We start from the raw sequence: 19555 nt of genomic DNA, 5'->3' as shown, positions 1-19555 counted from the left end.
CCTTAGGCAAAGTCTTGGGTTCGAGTCCTAGCATTCGTGTATTGTGTGTGAGTTTAGTATACTATCGCCCCTCTCAATAAGAATCGACTCCCGGGAAAGGGTAGAAGAATGGGACCTATTATGGGACATACAATGCATTACAGACGTATGATCATTACGCTTCAACCGGGTTATTCTATTCCACCTCTTAGAAAGAAAAGAACTTAAATCAAAATACTTAATAGCATGGCGATACATTTATACAAAACTTCTACCCCGAGCACACGCAATGGAGCCGTCGACAGTCAATTACAAATTGCAGGGCGTATCGACGGAAAAGAAATTGCACGTGTTGAATGGATCAGAGAAGGTAAGGTTCCTCTACAAAACCATTCGAGCTAAGAATTAATAACCAACAATCTTCTTATGGCCCCCACTATAGTATACTAAAAGAGCCTTATTATGATCCAAAGAAACATACGTATTAGGTATTCAATTTGAATTCAACTTTAAAATTTATTTGGTATAGATTGATTTTTGAAAACCTAAAGTAAAAAACACTCAAATACTTGAAATAGAAAAACTCTATTTATTAAGAACTCCTTGATTTTAAGAAAAATTAATGTTTTCAAATTCCCTAATTAAATTGCATACAAAAACCAAAAGCCACCTAAATTTTCTGACTAATTTGTATGACTATAGCCTTATCAGATTTACCATGACTTCAATGGGTACCTGTCGATGCAATCACTCCATGGATTATCCCTCTCATTTCCGAAATCTAAAAGCGCCTTCCAAACGAGGCTACCAACCTTAAACCCAGTCCCAAAACCTAACATCCACACCCTATCTCCTTTCCTAACTCTCCCTTTAGCTTCAAGATACGCCAACTCATAAAACACAAGACTACTCGAAGTGTTCCCGAATCGGTGCAAACTCATCCGAGCCGGCTCAGTCAACTCTTCCCCCAATCTCAAAACCCGACCAACTTGCTCGATCACCGCTTTCCCGCCCGTGTGAATACAAAAATGATCAAAAGCCTTGGTGAAATCCGGGACGATTGGTTTCGACGCACCCCTCGTCATTGTAGAACGAATTACCGAGTAGACATACATACCGAGTTGACTCAGTGGTAGAACTCGGGGACCCAGAATCTTGATGTGTTCACGTAAAAACATGCCTGCGACTGGAATCAAATCTTTAGTTAGGGAAAACCCAGTACATCCCTTGTCATCCTCCTCTTGAAATGCAGCTTTATAAGCTCGGTCATTCGCTCCGTGGTGAGTTCGAAGCGAGTGAACGAGTTCCATCTTGGCAACTCGGCGACAACTCGGATCGTTTGTGATCATTGCGGCCACACAACCGACGCGAAAAATACAATTTGTTACAAGCATGGGACGGCTATCACCATAGTACCAATTCAAGTTAATAGTCTCGATTATGACCACAAGAGCATAACCAATTTTGTTACTTTGCTTTAGTACGTTGGCAGCTAAATCGATTGACATTACTCCCGAACTACACCCCATGCCACTAAAATTGTAGGTTTTTAAGTCGGATTTGAGCTTGAAATGATTGACAATGAGGGATGTGAGGGAGGGCATGGGAGAGAAGCTGCCACATGTTACAATTAGGCAATCGATACGACTTGGGTCGATGTTGGTTTTTGAGAGGACTGAGTTGATCGACGAGAACATGCCTTCTTGGGCTTCATCAAAGGCTGATTCGAGGTCGGCTTTCGGGTTGGATTGGAAGACGAATTTTGGTGCATATGTTTCGTCCCCTAGGCCTGATCTGAGGTAAATTTTACGCATGAATTCTTGGCTTTCCTCGCTGAAGCGATTCGTCCTCAGTACAAAGAGCTCAGAGGCTTTGTAGCTGCATTTTTGGTTAGGGTTTGGTTTGAAGCATGAGAAGTCCAGGAGGAAAACTGGGTTGGGACTAGAGGTGTAGTAGTAAAGGATAGAAAGGACAAGGCACCAAATGCAAGACAAGAGAAAGGTGGGGTGAGTGTAGATGATGTGAAGGAGGGGATTAATTAAAGACTCAATTAGGACCCCATTCCGGATTGGACTGGATTGGACTGGATTAGACGTTCTTTCAACGAATAGGAAGGTTAGGGTTAGTAAAAGTGTTCCAAAAAAGGCTTGGAGGAATTTGAAATTTGACATGGATTTCATGTTTGGTTTTGCAGAGTTGGGTTTGCTTTTGTTTTTGCAAACTCGGTGAGTGAAGATTGTGGTGAACAGGATGGAGAGATATATAAAGTAATGTGAAAGGTGATTGGCATATACAGCTAGCTTTTCATGTGTTGACCTATTCAGAGATTTGAACAGTTGTTTGTATATGCCAATTGACAGAATGAAGAAGAAGAAACAGTTGGGAACTACGGAATTTATTGTGTCCTTTTGGGATAATACGCGGACAAATACATTAGAATATGGGCATGGCTCCTTCCTTGCCAGTTGCAATTTGTAATCTTGTATTGGTTGGGCAGTAAAAGATTTAAGTCTCTGAAACCGACCCGCTACCTTATGCCAGTTGCAATTTGTGGGTGGTGGACGCAGGCCTGTGGGATTTCAATTTTCACAGTGTACTTGTGATGATGTTTGGGAATTCTGGTGTAACTTTTTCATAAAAGCAGTGTGAAAAAATATGATACTTGTGTTTCCAAGACTGCAGAGTAATTAATTTTTTTTTCTATTCCCTTTATCATTTACCCTTTTAGTATCTATCATTTAATGAAGTTGGAAAAAAATACTTATCAGTGTCTCATTTTGATGAAGTGGTCACACCTTGAAGTTATGGCATCTTCAACCAATGCTGTCTGGGAACAACGCATGCAATAGTTTAATTATTCTGGCCTTTGACATTTTCACTCTGAACCGGTCAGGAAATACGACCATGCTCAAATAGTTCTCTAGGTCTCAGAAGAGAGTAGAAGACGTATCCTTTTTGTAGGGTCTCCAGGGGCGGTCCTACCCTAAGGGCAGGGTAGGCAGCCGCCTGCTTTATTTTTTGCCAAATCAAAACTTACCTAATATCTAATACAATTAAATTTTTTCTGCCTACTCAAACTCAACCCACTAGGGGCGGTCCTACCTTAAGAGTAGGGTGGGCAGCCGTCTACTCCATTTTTTGCCGAATCAAAAATTACCTAATACCCAATACAATCAAATTTCTTCTGCCTACTCAAACCCAACCTCCTCAAATTTTTCCCTTTAACAAAAACAATATCCCAGCTCACTCAAACTTTCTGCTTCGACAAAAACAATAAAAAGCAATATAAGCATGTGAAAGTTGTATGGAGATTTGTTTTCAACGTGGATTACATTGTGAATTTTGTTAGTGTTTCTACTAAGCCCGGTAATGAGTTAAATTTAATTCGAAAAGCTAAACTCAAAGAGTTGTTGGATTCTGGGGAACTTGAGACAGGTAGAGGACTTAATCAAGGTTGTAGTTTGAAACGAACTGGAGCCACTCGTTGGGGATCTCACTTTGCCTCTATTACAAGTTTGATGAATTTATTTAAAGAGACTAAAATACTTCTCCATGAAATCAGTGATTATGGACCTAACCAACAATTTCGTGGCGATGCAGAGAGTAACTATATTGCTATGATGTCTTTTGAGTTTGTGTTTTCATTGCTTTTGATGGATAAAATTATGGGATTGACCAATTTTCTTTGTCAAGTGTTTCAGACAAAAACTCAAGATATTGTAAGTGCTTTAACCTTTGTTGAAAACACAAAATCACAGTTCCAAGATATGAGGGTATGGACAGGAGGAGTTGGCATTTTACTAACCAAACAGCTTAAATCAATGCAATCCAATCCAAACAGCTTGGTTTCATTTTCATACATGAAATCAAAAAATTCGTTCAAAATTGAACCAAGACAAATAGACTATTATTTAACAATTCTTACAATTTTTTTAGTACAAGCGATTGAGAGAGGGGGTTTTACAAAAATATTCATTAGTTCTAGATTTTAAACCTCTGCCCACATAAGTGAAGGCAGGGCCAACCCTGAGATTTCTTAAGCCTAGGGCGACATCGAAAATAGACCAATTGTATATATAGCAGAATGCTGAGATTCGAACCTAGGCTTGATGTGGATTAAAAACAGCACCCGCCACTGCTGCTGGAGGGAACTTAGGCTACAATTTCCCGCACTTACATATATAACCCCTTACAATACTGTGATCACATTAATAAAAATTAAAAATTAAAATTGGTCCCTATCTTGAGCCGGGGCTATCACGCCCCGAACCCGGGGGTCGGTGGAAACCCCGCGCCCGGCACGTGGGAAAATAAAAACTAAAATAAAATAAAAAGGGTGAGGGATGAGCAACCACAGCTCAGTAGGGACATGAGACCTTTCCACTATAGATTGATTTAACTAAATTAAGTGACATGCAATCACACAGCCAAATATCACATTAATAATAATGCATAAGTGAATTTCAATTCTACCCAACCCGTTAATCTATATAATAGGGTAAGCAAATTTGCATGTCCCATACCATGCATTTTACCACTGTGATTCTAAATGCCCCATTATATAAACTAACACCCATCTCAATCATCCCATAATTCCCCTTTTGCTAGTTGTCTTGTCTATACCATTGATCTCCAAGCCCAAATCACCCAATCGACAATTATACCGCCAATTTCCTAGTCTACTGTGCACATGGGCTCGCCTGGACTTGGTCCCTACAATGGTCAGACTCAACTACACAAAAGACTATTTCCATTACCCTATTTTCCATCATTATTTTCTCAATCCAACAACTCCAACCAATTACCATGACATGATATAATTATGCCAACATTATTCAAATAATTCACAATACGTAAATATCTCATATCAAGAACATTATACAATATCACACATAATATAGAGCTCACGAAATTTAATTAGATCAATCTTTGTAAAAGGTCACCAAGAACCCCCTACCTCGATTCCAAAGCATTGCTCCAATTTAAGAAAATACAAGCTAAGCCCTCTCTCTCTCTCTCTCTCTCTCTCTCTCTCTCTTCATGCAAACTTGCAAATGCTTCGCAAGTTGGCTGAAAAACAAAGAAATGGAATGATCTATATATAGTGTGGTGAAGACGGTAGCTACAGTACATGATAATATCAACATTTATGTAAGAACTTAATCTCCAAGTAATATGTCAATATGCCCTCGCACTCAAAGTTAACAATAAATAAGAAAAGAGTTGTTAGGAAGACACGTTGGTGGCTAAAATCCTATTCTAATTTCTTCATGGTGAGTTGGCAAGGCTACTAGCATACCTTGTTGACACCTAACTACCCATTCAAGAATCCTTATACTAATGAAGCCACCTATTAGCATAAGATATATATAATATTACATATATATATATATATAAGTTATACACATATATATATATATAATAGCATAGGATATTTATGTAATACACACATATACAACATAATATGATATATAAATTAAATGGCAAAATATTAAGTCTATCAAACTATATACTTTTATAAATACGGGGTTTCACAGGGGTCTAGGGTGGTCGCACCTCTTGCCCTGACTCAAGGTTAGACCTTAGTGGAGTTGGAAGAGCTCAAATAACTGAACTATACCCTATTGGCCAATTCTTACATATATGAATTAGTTTAGTTCGATATGATTTTAATCGTGGTTTTCACACAAAAATTGATTCAATTCGGAGGATTGTGCCCATCCAACCAATTATATGTGGACTGAGTCATTGGGTTGGGCCAATTGATTTTGGATCCCCTTCCCTGTTAAAGCCGGTAGTCGATTTGCATTCAGGAAGACTTGACTGGTGTTGCAAGCCCAGAAGGGTCTGTTATAAGTTTGTTTTGGACTTTGTCCCCTGCAGTACTCCAGACGACAGAGAAAATTATGTGGAGTGATGCGTAGAATTCCCAAAAACATGAAAGCCAGCACAAATTAGACTTTTGTTAAACAAAAAAAGGCACCATTATTTGATGTTTACTTAGAAGATAGGAACAAGAATGATGGAATCCAACCACAGATTAAAAGCAGAAATAATCCAGAATAATAAAGCAAACGTTGACTCTCAAGGCTTATCACATGCCATATGCTTAACAGAACATCATAAGTCTCTTTCTTGGTACGTATTAAGCTATCCTGAGTCATCACAAGAGAGAATCCTACTGTAAAATATTCTTTAAATCATCGACCAATTTTTCTTTCAAAATTCGAATATTAAAATTTTCACTTTCCAAAGTGAGGGAAGTTTCAAGTTTTTTTTTTTTTTTTTTGGTAAAAAAAGTTTCAAGTTGGTGAATTGAACTTGAAAAAAGTGTCAAGTTTATAGCACCATCTTCATTAATTAGTTTAAATATTTCATTCTCATACCCAATCATCATGATTGTGCGTGATATTCTAATCATAAAAACGTAGCATTTTTCATGACAATATAAGCAAAAATATTTTTCTCAATGCAAAAACTAGGTGTCTTTTTTTTCAAATTCTTTTTTATCCTTGGAGGTCACATGAATATTTAATCTGAGCATTGAGAAGGCCCTAGAATTTTATGCAAGGGGCTGTCTTTGTTTAAAGCCCGCAAAAATCGCAGGGTTGTTATTTATTTATTTATTATGTTGGGAGGATGCGTAGGGTTACGGAGGATGCGCAGCGCATGTTTCCTCCTTTTTTTTTTTCTTTTTTTTTCCTTCTTCTTCTTCTTCTTCTTTCTTTTAGAGTTATAGTCCAAAACGACGTTGTTTTGATCAGGACTTCCGAAAAAAAAAAAAAGGCTACGCGTAGCATAGCAAAACAAAGGAGCGCAAATTGGGTGAGTCTTTTCGTAGAACAAATGAAGTGCAGCAGCAACAGCCTCAATAGAGGGGCAACCTTACGCCTTAATAGGTCCACCACTTTGAGATTCATGACTGAAAAAATATTAAAATAATATTATTGACATCAAGTTTTTTAATATGTTATTTTTGACATATCTTTTTCAACATTCAAATTCATGTAAGATTTAACTACTCGATTAGAGCAACTTTAACTTTCAATTTTTATCATGTTATGTCTATATGGCAATTTGATATATCAGTTAGAGATATTCTAAAACACTATAATCTACAAAAAGCAGTTAAAAAATAAAAAAATTCTACGAGAAGATTGATTCGAATTCAGATGAAAAAAAAAAAAAAGGGTGCGTAGCACAGTCCTCCTGACCAACATATATATCCGACAACAGCACACTATTTAATCATAGGATTGGATAGCTAAATTTGTTCTTGTCTGACGGTAGCTGATTAAAGAACAAAAGAAACAGACGGTGCCTCAAGCAATTGGCCCATCTGGTTCAACATGGACCGCCAAGAAACGATAATGGATACGTACACAAACAAAAACAAATATTGTAACTTATTCAAGTCCCATGCAGAACAGAAGACAAGCTCCAACTTTCCCAGAACCAAACCAACGACATTTAGTGACTAATGAAAGCCCCCGAATCAAAGAAAAAAAAACAAGAACTAATAAACAATAATGTTATCATCTCGACGTTGCATATGACAAGAGAACAAGGATTTTTTTAGCTAATGGATATTATAAACTACACATGTGAGATAGTTTACTCTCTTTTAAAATGTCACTCCGATCTGAAATCTTTGAAATTTTCTAAGTTCAATGCTTTACAAATTTCAGGAAGCTCTTAGCGAGCTATCAAAACATAACCGAGAGCATGCATAAGGCAACCATATGTCATTGAAACATGGAGCTTTTTTTTGGTTTTTTTTTTTTTTTTTTTTTGGCATTCTGCTGCGTACACATGCTAGACTACCCCTATAATGAGTATTAAAAGAAGGGTAATTTGGACATTTCATACTAGTTCAACACTAAATTTGTAACTAAGCTACCACTGCTAAGTATTTAGAAAAATAGAAGTTGAGAATTCTAGAATGGTGGGAATCAAATCTGTTTTTCTCATTACCACTATACACGTACAGTAGAGCCTTTATACTTAGACTTTGCTTAATAGTTAAGCATCTGAGCTAACAACCTCTAACAACCTTCACGTGCCTTCACGTGTTTAACATAACCAATTACAAACACGTGGCACACTGATTCTAATCATTAGCTAAACATCCCCCCTCAATCTTAGAGTAGGGACCTAATCTGAGATTGGTACAATGCTTAGAGAAAACTGGACTATGAAGTCCCTTAGTCAGGACATCAGCGACCTGCTCATCAGTTGGTATATACTGAACTAAGAAATCCCTGCGCTGCACACGCTCTCTGATGAAATGGAAGTCAATGTCGAGGTGTTTGATACGGGAGTGATATATAGGATTGGAGCTCAGAGCCAATGCTGACAGATTATCGCAATACAGAATAGGAGGCTCAGACAAATATACATGTAGATCAACAAGAAGCTGCCGAATCCAGACGACATCTGCTGAGGCATTAGCAAGAGCCCTGTACTCGGCTTCAGTGGAACTGCGTGAAACAGAACCTTGCTTCTTGGATTGCCATGAGACCGGGTTAGACCCCAAGTACACCACAAAGCCCGTAGTGGATCTGCGAGTGTTAATATCACCCGCCCAGTCAGAATCACTATAAGCAGACAAGAGTAAGGGACCTGAAGAAGAGTAAGTAAAACCATGACTGAGTGTGCCCTGTAGATAACGCAGAATGCGTTTCACTAAGAAGAAATGATGCTCGGTAGGATTATTCATGAATTGACAGACAATATTAACAGAATAGGCAATGTCGGGCCTTGTAAAGGTAAGATACTGTAAAGCACCAACAATGCTACGATACTGTTTTGGATCCTTCAAAGGGATACCATCAGTGAGTAAAATCTGTGTGTGAGGTTTCAAAGGTGTAGGACAGGGTTTACAAGAACTCATCCCAGACTTTGCTAACAAATCAGTAGCATATTTTTGTTGACTAACAAAGATGTCTCCATTAGACTTACAGGAAATCTGAAGACCAAGGAAATAAGTAAGGATGCCCATATCCTTGAGCTCAAACACTGAACCAAGCTCTATAATTACCTCCTGGATGACCTGTGGATTTGAGCCAGTGAGAATAATGTCGTCGACATAGAGCAACAAAACCACAATAGCAGAGTCGGAATACTTCACGAATAAACTGGGATCACTGTGAGACATCTTGAACCCAAGCGCTGGAAGAAAACCAGTGAACTTAGCATTCCAGGCCCTTGGAGCTTGTTTTAAACCATACAATGATTTCTGAAGTTTACAAACATAGTCAGGATGGTGAGGATCTTCGAACCCCTGAGGTTGCTTCATATACACTTCCTCCTCAAGTTCCCCATGTAAGAAGGCGTTCTTTACATCCAATTGGCGAAGAGACCAATGATTGGAAGCTGCCAAACTGAGAATGATACGAACTGTAGCATGACGAACAACTGGGCTAAATGTCTCTTCATAATCAAAACCAGCCTCTTGACTAAAACCTTGGGCAACTAGGCGTGCTTTATATCTAGAAATGGAACCATCAGAGTGCCTTTTTAACTTATAAATCCATTTTGAACCAACAATGTTTGTATTAGCAGGAGGAGGTACCAACACCCAGGTACCTTGCATCTGTAATGCGGAAATCTCTTCGTCCATGGCCTTTGTCCAATCGGCTGAAAAAGAAGCAAGATGATAGCTAGAAGGTTCATCCAGAGAAGTAGTATCATGGATACTGGTGTAACACATGTAGTCAGAAAAATCCTTCTTTTGAACAACCCCAGTTTTAGACCGAGTAAGCATAGAATGAGAAGGGCCTGGCGGAGCAGATCCAACAGGAACACTTGGTTGGACAGAAGCAGGAGAAGAAGAAGTAATATAATCAATAGAAGGTAGAAGAACTTGCAATTGCTGCTCCGAAAGAACAGGGATATAAGGCTCAGACTGAGACAACCCAGGAGAGGCTAACAAATCTTGCTGCCCCGACAGAACTGGTGTATAAGGCTCTGGCTGAGACAACGCAGGAGAGACTAACAAATCAGGAGCTGTAATACTAGGAGCACTAGAGGAACTATGAGAAGCGAGCACTGAAGGTGACGTAGCAGACGTAGGTAACATCATAGGAATAGGGGAGAGAACTGTGGAAGGAGAACAGGGTGAGGAAGGCAGAGAGAAGCGGTGCTTGAAAGGAAAAATAGTTTCATCATGAATAACATGGCGAGACACCAAGAATTTGCTAGTGGAACAATTGTAACATAACACTCCTTTATAGCCCAGTAGATACCCCATGAAAACACACATAACAGTGCGAGGTTGAAGTTTAGTAGTATTAGTGGCTCTTAAACAAGGATAGACAGCAGTACCAAAGACACGGAGGTGTCTTATATCAGGATGCCTATGAAGAAGCCTATAATATGGAGATTGATTAGAAAGCACTTTACTAGGCATGCGATTAATCAAATAGGCAGAATGAGCCATAGCATGAAACCAAAACTGATCAGGCATAGAGGCTTCTTGTAAAAGGGTTATAGAGGTTTCTAATAAGTGGCGATTCTTCCGCTCCGCAAGTCCATTCTGTTGGGGTGTGGAAGGGCAGGAAACTTGATGGACAATGCCATGAGATGCGAGAAATTCATTGAATTGAGTGCTCATATACTCACCACCACCATCACTTTGAAGAAACTTAATAGAAGCATTAAAATGAGTTGTAAGAAAAGCAACCAATCTGGTAAACATTGTAAAGACCTCAGACTTGGCATAGAGAGGATATAACCATAGAAAACCAGTGTATTCATCAATGAAAGACACTACATATCGATAGCCAGAAATGGATTTACATGGAGACGGACCCCAAACATCACTGTGGAGTCTATAAAATGGAGAAGAAGCCTTATTGTGATGACTAGAAAATGGTAACCGATGCATTTTACCATCTAGACAAAAGGAACACAGCTTAGAAATTGAATCAGATACCACTGGGATTTGAGCAGCAGTAAGCATGAGTTGAACAACTTCATTTGTAGGATGTCCAAGCCTACTATGCCAAAGAGATGAACGAACTTTCTGACCAAGAAAAGCACTTGTCTGTGACTGAGAGGCTCGGCTACTAGTACCAACTGATGAACTACTACTACCTGTACCAATTGAGGATAAAGAAGTAGGAACAGGATACAAGCCATGCTCACTCTTGCCCTGGAGAAGCTTCTTGTTGGTGACCTTGTCCTGTATTAAAAATCCAGATGTATCAAAGATCATGCGACAATTATTGTCATGACATAGCTGATACACAGATAAGAGATTTGCTGTAAGTTGAGGCACATGTAAAACTTTAGAGAGAGTAAGAGAAGAAGAGACAGTGGGAATATGAGATTTGCCAATATGAGCAATGTGCAAACCTTCCCCATTGCCCACTACAACATTCTCAGCTGAAGTACAAGGTGTAACATTGTGCATTGTAGTCATGTGTGGCACCATATGGTGACTCGCTCCACTATCGGCAATCCACACTGCATCAGGAGAGAAAGAAGCTTGAGCAGCCATAGCAGTGAGAGAGGACGGTGGAGGAGATCCCTGATAGGCATAGTTGGAACGATGATAGCAATCCAATGCACCATGGCCCTTCTTGCCACAAATTTGACACTCAATAACGGAGGAGCCTTGGGATGAGGTAGAATCGCGAAAAAAACAATTTGCAGCTGTGTGACCTCTCTTACTGCAAATTTGGCATTCTGGGACAATTCCAGACTTAGGAGGACCCTGAAATTTATTCAGAAAACCACGACCAAAAGGCCTAGAACCAGAAAATCTGCCTCGGCTACCAAATGAACTAGACGATCGACCATGTGTATAGGAACTCATATAACCAGTAGGAGAAAAGGAAGTCACAGAAGGAGTGGGGAGAATACCAGCACCAGAGAGATTAGGAGACGGTGTAGAAGAGGTAGATCCAGTAGAGGGAGAAGAATGGCTGAGCATACCAACCATAGGAGAATGGGGCAAGATTACACGAGAATCAGCGGCTTGTTCAGCTGCAAGCAAATGATTGCGAAAATCTTTGAAAGACAGTGAAGTGTCACGAGCAAGAAGCACAGTCTTGATCATGTCATACTCAGAAGGAAGGCCATTCAACACAGCAAGCATCAAATCATCGTCAGAGACAGAAATACCAGCGACAGCAAGCTGATCACGGACATGTTTGAGGCGAAGTAAGAACTTCTCGATAGAATCAGCACCTTTTTGAGCAGTTTGAAGCTCCGTCTTCAAGAGATTCACACGAGCACGAGACACGGTAGCATATCGATCCGTCAAATTCATCCACGCCTCAGAGGCAGTCTTAGATCCGATCACGTATTCGATCGCCTCATCGGAAAGCGTTGCAATCAACAAGCTCAGCAACGCTTTGTCAACCTTCAACCAGTCTTTATATGCAGCGGTGATTACCGACGTAACGCCTTCCTCATCGAGAATTGCATATTTCGGTGGAGCAACAATGGAGCCATCGAAATGTCCGAAGAGATCATGACCTTCCAACACAGATTCAATCTGATATCGCCATTTCAGATAATTGCCATCCGTCAAACGAATGGTGAGCATGCCAAGGAGGCCATCAAGCTTGAGAGTTGAAGTCGCCATAAAAAAAGAGAGAGAAACAGAGACGAAGAAGAGGAATTGCAGAAAAATTCAAGAATCAGAAGAATCAGAGGAATCAGATGACAACGAGAAGAAAAGAATCCAAGAATGTCACAGAGAATCCAAGGAGTTGCAGAAACAGAAGCAAAGAAGACTCATATGAGATCTAGAAGAAGGCGGAAGCAAAAAGAAACCCAGATCGGTCCATGGCTCTTGATACCATGCTAAGTATTTAGAAAAATAGAAGTTGAGAATTCTAGAATGGTGGGAATCAAATCTGTTTTTCTCATTACCACTATACACGTACAGTAGAGCCTTTATACTTAGACTTTGCTTAATAGTTAAGCATCTGAGCTAACAACCTCTAACAACCTTCACGTGCCTTCACGTGTTTAACATAACCAATTACAAACACGTGGCACACTGATTCTAATCATTAGCTAAACAACCACAACGTAAGTGATTTGTATCCCTTCTATTAGGGAGCACGTGCATGCAAAAGGATGATGAGAGTACACCTTAAGATTAAAATGATGAACAAAAATATTTCCAATATTCAATTTTGAGACTACCAATTTCGGTGACACTATTCCTCTAAATTTCAAACAACGACTTGAAGCTAGTTTTGACTTTCTATGCATATAGAAAATAGAACCATCTTCTCTAATTTAAAGGTTCATATTCCAACGGTCAAATATGTCTTGGGATTCTGGTTTATGATGCACACATTATCCACCGAATTCAAAGTTAATGTTGCATTGAAAAAAGTTTCATCCATCCATGAGATCCTGTTTTAAAGGTGAACAGTATATATATATACATCAAAGACAACTGGCTTCTACAATATTCCCCTTTTTTTTGGTCAAATATTTCCCAAAATTTCACCAGGGTAGTTTCGGGGAAACTACACTAAAAAAGGTTTGTAGAAAATTTATTTTCGAGAGTGATTATCTCTCGATCGTTATAGTTATTGTGTTAATTAAGGATACAAAGAAAGTTTTTATCCATATTTAACATACATTAAATGCATTCCTAACCATGTCAAGCCTTGGCTAATTTCTCCTGCAATCATCACTTCTAATCATGCTTAGGCATTGCAATCATCACTTCTAATCATGCTTAGGCATGGCCAAACAACTCCTGTCATCATGATTAGGCCATGGACCAGATACATTCTCCCCTTGATTAAAGGAAGTTGTTTCCTCTAAAGCCTTATATCTTGGGCAATAGTGTATATATTACACATTCTCCCTGTTTGGCAATAGTGTTTTTTTTCCTATTACAGACTTTCAAAGTCCAGGCGCCATTGAAATACTAAAATATGGGAAGTTAATAAGTAGGAAAATTAATGCTGGATACGGCCAAATGCCTCACACTTTTCCACCACAAAGATCTAGAGATTTCCAAACCTTGAGAGTTGATGCTGTAAGAAAATTGGCCTCTTCAAATCCCAATACTTCTTTGTTAATCTACAAATAAGCAAAGAAAAACTTCTAATAAAAGGAAAAAATAATCTCCTCTATGAAACTCAACACAACCCTTTCAATCCTTGTTTAATAATTTACCAATGTAGGAGACAGTTTCGCATTCGTCTTTAGTTTGGGTCACTCATCTAAGAGCCACCACCAGGTGAAGATGAGGACCACGACAAGTTCAGTGATCACCTCAATTCCACCAGCCCAGCCACGAATACGAAAGAAGTTTTGACGAAGCCCTAGATCATGAATAAGAGCCACCACCACGTGAACTATGTACTTGCCCTCTCAATAGCGCTAGTGCAATGACAACACCAACAAAACGAGTTCTAATGGAGAAGAGGTTTTCATGTTACCCCAAATTGAATGGTGTGGATTAGCTTTTTTTTTTTTTTTTTTTTTCCTCAATCCAATGGTCACCAAAGGACTGTACGTAGAATACCAAAAGTAGGACAAAGGTACTAACTGCTCCTATCCAGACACCCTGCTTAAACACTATCCTAACTTTCCCAACTTTGCCTTAACTTTGACATTAGAGAGGGCTTGATCGGTACCACACTGGTGCCTTTGGATGACCAATATTTTGTCCTTCTGTTCAGACCACTTCCAGCAGAGAGAGGAGGAGAGCCGCTGCTGCCTCTACCCAATCCAGTGAAAGCTCTGACTTTGACAGTCCAAAACCGCTATCAAACATTTGTTTTATTGAACCACACTATATCAAAACATTAAAGTTAGAGAAAAGTCCTTATCCATATGTATTCACATGTAGAAATAAAAGACACAAGAGTGAGTAGCGAAGGTAGTTGACACATATGTGTTATTGGCTATGTGTGCACCTCTCAAGGGCATACCTAGCAAATCTTCTGTGAGCCACAAATTTCTCAAATTTTAATAGTAAGAATACTGTAATACACAGTTTAGTGATCAAATAGTTGATTTGTTGTAAATTGTGTATAAGAAATGTTTTCCTCACTACTTTTTGTTTTATGCTAAGTGATAATTTAAATACTTTAAATTAATCTACTTTATAGGAAGGCGATGACTTGAGTTGAGGTGCAAGGGGGCGAACTAACTGCCCTTACCAATTGACCTAACTCACATCTGTTATTTTCCTCACTTGTATTGCGTGACAACACAAGAAGAAGTAACCTTTAATCATGTTGACTCGTGTTAATAATATAAATCTGTAATATATTAAGAAACATAATTGACAATACAATTAATATTTTTTTGTTAATTTGTCTCTAATTAAGAATAAATTTCTTCTATATCTCCAATGTTCAATATCTATATGGTTGGACCAGTGGTTAAAATACTCCAAAATTTTAGTTGACTATATCTCTAATCTAAAGTTTTCTTTTTTATGTTTATTTAACAATACTCTTATTCATAAAAATAAAGAATAGGTGGCAGTAACGCCTCGTCACTACACTAAAACTGCACTATATCTCTAACCATGTGAACTTGAAATTTGGACATAAACCTGAATTTTTAAATTGACAGGTACTACGTACATCTCTTATTTGGGTTCATAAATAGAGAAATTGAGAAATTTTACATGAAAATAAAAAAACGTTGGAAATTAGAGGTCATGAATTCCAACTTCTTAATAGCTAATAAAATTTCAAGAGAGTGACTTAAGAAAAACCACCATACCACCATCTCACCGCCACCCCCACTCCCACCACCATCCCCGCCGACCAACACATTGCCATGACCATCCCTCCTCATTTTCACAGTGGTCGTTGCCACACTCAATTCCGCGGCCGCCGCCCCACCACCATCACAACTCATCATTTTAAATTCTATAATTTTCAAATTCCTCAAACAGTAACAAAACGACATGCTACCTAACTGCAGCGTATTCAAGAAACATCGGTACACTTGCAAATTGCCACCAACAAATTCTAGTCAGAAGTTTTCTGATCTTTGAATTTGGGCCACTCATTACTAAGCAATTGTACAAGATCTCTCCATTTTTGGCACATGAAAGGTGTTTGTACTTTTTTGTCGGGCTCCACAAAGTCTTTCGCCGACATCAATAACATTTCATATCTCACCAATCAAGCCATTTCCCTTTTAGTAGATCGTCAGTAGGTCTGTCGTCTTCCTAAATAAAGTCCTCCTAAAATCAATAGCATTTCGTCGGAATACATGGCTCCCAGCCTTTTTCGAGGCTTTCACCCTGAAAACTGTGATAACAGTAAGAGAATATTGAGGAAAGAAGAAGAAGGAAGAAGAAGAAGTCTGAGAAATAGAAGGCTTTGTATTGATTATCTGTAAAACTGATTGCAATGAAATAGTGCTTATATAGTAAACTAACAGACTCTCTTAACAAACTAACAGATTCTCTTAACACTCTAACAGACTCTCTTAACAAACAAACAGAACACGTGCTATTCAATATAATATATGAATATATGGTTATTATTCCCCCTCAAACCCAGCTGAGCTGCTAAGTTGCAGATTCCTGCAATGTCTCAGAAAAATAGGACCATATAGTCCATTTGTGAAGATGTCTGCTACCTGTTCTTCAGTGGGAATATACTGCACAAACAAGTCTTTCTTTTGGACTCTTTCTCTTACAAAATGAAAGTCAATATCTAAATGTTTGATCCGAGAATGATACACAGGATTTGAACTTAAAGCAAGAGCTGAAAGATTGTCACAATGTATTGTAGGAGACTGTGGTAAGAATATCTTTAAATCAAGTAACACTCGTCGAACCCATGCTAGATCAGCTGCTGTATTGGCTAATACCCTGTACTCAGCCTCAATTGAACTTCTAAAAACAGAATTTTGCTTCTTAGATTGCCAGGAAACTGGATTGTTGCCAAGATAAACCACAAAACCAGTGGTTGATCTGTGAGTATTCACATATGAGGCCCAATGTGCATCTCTATAAGCATGAAGATTCAAAAGATCCACTTGTAAAATTCAGACCATGATCCAAAGTACCATGAATATACCTTAAGATGCACTTAACCAACTAAAAATGTAAATCGGAAAGTTGAGTCATATATTGAAAGACAATATTAACAGCATAACAAAGATCAGGTCGAGTGAATGTCAAATATTGCATTGGTATATGAAGGTAATGGGGGGAGTACTAGACCCCGTTCCCTCCATGTCCATTGGTATAAAATGCGAGGTCAAATTTTCTGCAAATGGGTCCCCAATATTAATTTCCTTCCTCTTTCTAGTTTGTCCTGTACTGATTTGTTGTTTCTTCTGCCATGGATTATGACATATGGTGATTAGTGGGGCCCATCCGACCATGCATTTTCCAGAATTAAAATGTATAAATGTTGCCTGCCTTCGCTGTTGTCTGCTCAGTTTCCTTCAAACGGTTGAAATTATCCTGAATCCCTAAAATATGTGAGAAATACTTGCATGAGATTTTGGGATAATATTATTTTATTATTTATGGTTAATAATGCTATGATATATATGATAATTTTTTTAATTGATGTAGCGTTATTAATCGAAAATAATAAAATAGTATTATTTTCGTTGCAATTAGGTTTTTCTGTATGTTGACGCCTCTATGATGTAGATCTTTTGTTGGGTCTTACACAGCTTAAAAGCAAATAAATAGTACATGATAAAGACATAATTATTGTATGTACTGTGCTAGCAAGCTGACTAAATATTACGGATTTACTCAATTACAGCAAGTAAACCATAGTTCATATATACCATAATCAAGTCGAGTCAGAAATTTTTCAAGAGGACTAGTGTACGATTCATGGCTCAACAGTTGAGGTCTATTTGGTTTTCTTTTGTTCCTCGTAGTTGTAACTTGTTAGGGTTTTGCTACAAAATTTTCTGGTGCCTCTGAATGGGGATTGCTTGCCTCTGCTACGATTGTTGCCGTCACCCACTATTTTTTTATGGCTCCATCATCGATTGTTTAGGTCATGCTTCACATGCAAGTGGACAATATTAATGGAAACATGATAATGATAACCATAAGAGGCTATTAATTTGAGCTTATAATGATATCAGATTATCCTTGTATATATTATAGCTGGTACCTGTTCTGTTTTGCTGAGTTTCTTCCACAAACTACTCCAATTTCTAAATTTAATTTGGTGGGTTTGTCCAAAATGTAATAATTAACCTCCTAATTATTTAGCTAATCCATATAAAACCCTAAACAATTTGGCTATTCTTGCCATCTGAAATTCCCTAAATTTTTAAGACATGAATAATCTCCAGCAATCGCCCAACTTTAAGTAATTTAAATATAGCAATTATAGTGTGATTCAATTACCTGCTCATGCAACCATCCAAAATCCACATGTTCGTTCACTTTAGCTGTTGGGTCAGAAAAAAATATAAATGTTGATCCAACTGCAGGTGCAACTAATCCAAATGCTTTTGGCCTATAGGAAGTAGTAATACTAATCACTGTTCTTAAAAATTGAAGTAGGTAGGCCAACGGGGTCTAGCAGGTAGAAGTGTGTGAGAAATTTCCTCTTCTAAATTTATTGAGGGTAATAGGATTTAATTGTAAAATATCTTCTAAATTATATCCCAAATTCACTTTCGTTAATTATCTCCAAAAATTGTTATTCTCCTCCAATTAGGTCGTGCTACACCACTCGTTCTTGCAATTGGAGGAGTGCTGTTGCGATTTTTGGAGATCACGGTGAGTCACATCAATTTTCTCCAAAAAAGCACTTATATCTTCTTTTACCAAATGGGATGAGAAAGCTAAATATATTCACTAAATTTTATTCACCCAATCATTTTTATTTATTCAAATTTGAGTCCACTTTAAACATTATTTATTATTAACAACTAAAATGTCGACGCATAAAGTGATCAGTTGTTGTTGAATAAATTTGGTAAGTCTCAAACATGTTTCTCGTTCTACGTTTTACTATTGAAAATTTGCAAGTGGCTAGCTTTCCCAAAAGTGTTGAACCTTTCTCGTTGGCATTTCACACGATTACCACAACGTTTTCCATAGAAAATTAGAAAAGCAACTGTACTTAGTGGAATCAACTACATATACTAAACAGTATTAAGGATGCAGCCAAATGGTTTAGGAAGAAACACATACAGTACACCACTATACTAACTTTTCTTAATCTTAGAAAACAAAAAAGAGATCCTTTTTACTTTGTTCTCTTAACTTTTTTTAAGCTCAATTTGCTAGTTGGTAGAGGGATGATTGATCCAGTGAATTGTTAGTTTATTTTAATTCAAATGTGATCAACCTGTAACACAAGTACTTCTAACAAAAATTATACAGTGGGACCCACTCATATAATCAAACTCTCATACTAGCGAAGTCCAAGCAATTTGGTTAGTTTATGGCTCATTTAGAAGTGATTCTGAGAAGCACTTCTCTATAAAAGTGATTATTGACCTATCCAAAATCACTCACAAACGAACCCTTAGAGTTATAAACTAATTAACTATTAAGTTATAATAAGCGTAACGCTAACTCTTAGACAAAAAAACGTAGTTAAACTTATTTTACTCCACAGAGTGACAC

General features: G+C 38.1%; 1 protein-coding gene across 1 annotated transcript; it reads right to left on the bottom strand.

Annotated features, from left to right (window-relative positions):
• Positions 1-597: 597 nt before the first annotated feature.
• On the bottom strand, positions 598-2401 carry LOC117636423 (3-ketoacyl-CoA synthase 1-like). Its single transcript, XM_034370908.1, has one exon. It carries the CDS (start codon positions 2157-2159, stop codon positions 693-695), a length of 1467 nt encoding a protein of 488 aa, XP_034226799.1. The 5' UTR covers positions 2160-2401; the 3' UTR covers positions 598-692.
• Between the last annotated feature and the right edge of the window lie 17154 nt (positions 2402-19555).

The sequence above is a fragment of the Prunus dulcis genome, chromosome 8, assembly GCF_902201215.1.
Source record: "Prunus dulcis chromosome 8, ALMONDv2, whole genome shotgun sequence".
Taxonomy (NCBI): Eukaryota; Viridiplantae; Streptophyta; class Magnoliopsida; order Rosales; family Rosaceae; genus Prunus; species Prunus dulcis.
This window is presented reverse-complemented; position numbering and strand designations above follow the sequence as displayed.

Excerpts from the sequence above, each read along its gene's own strand:
- LOC117636423 (XM_034370908.1), bottom strand. The coding sequence starts at position 2,159 with ATGAAATCCATGTCAAATTTCAAATTCCTCCAAGCCTTTTTTGGAACA.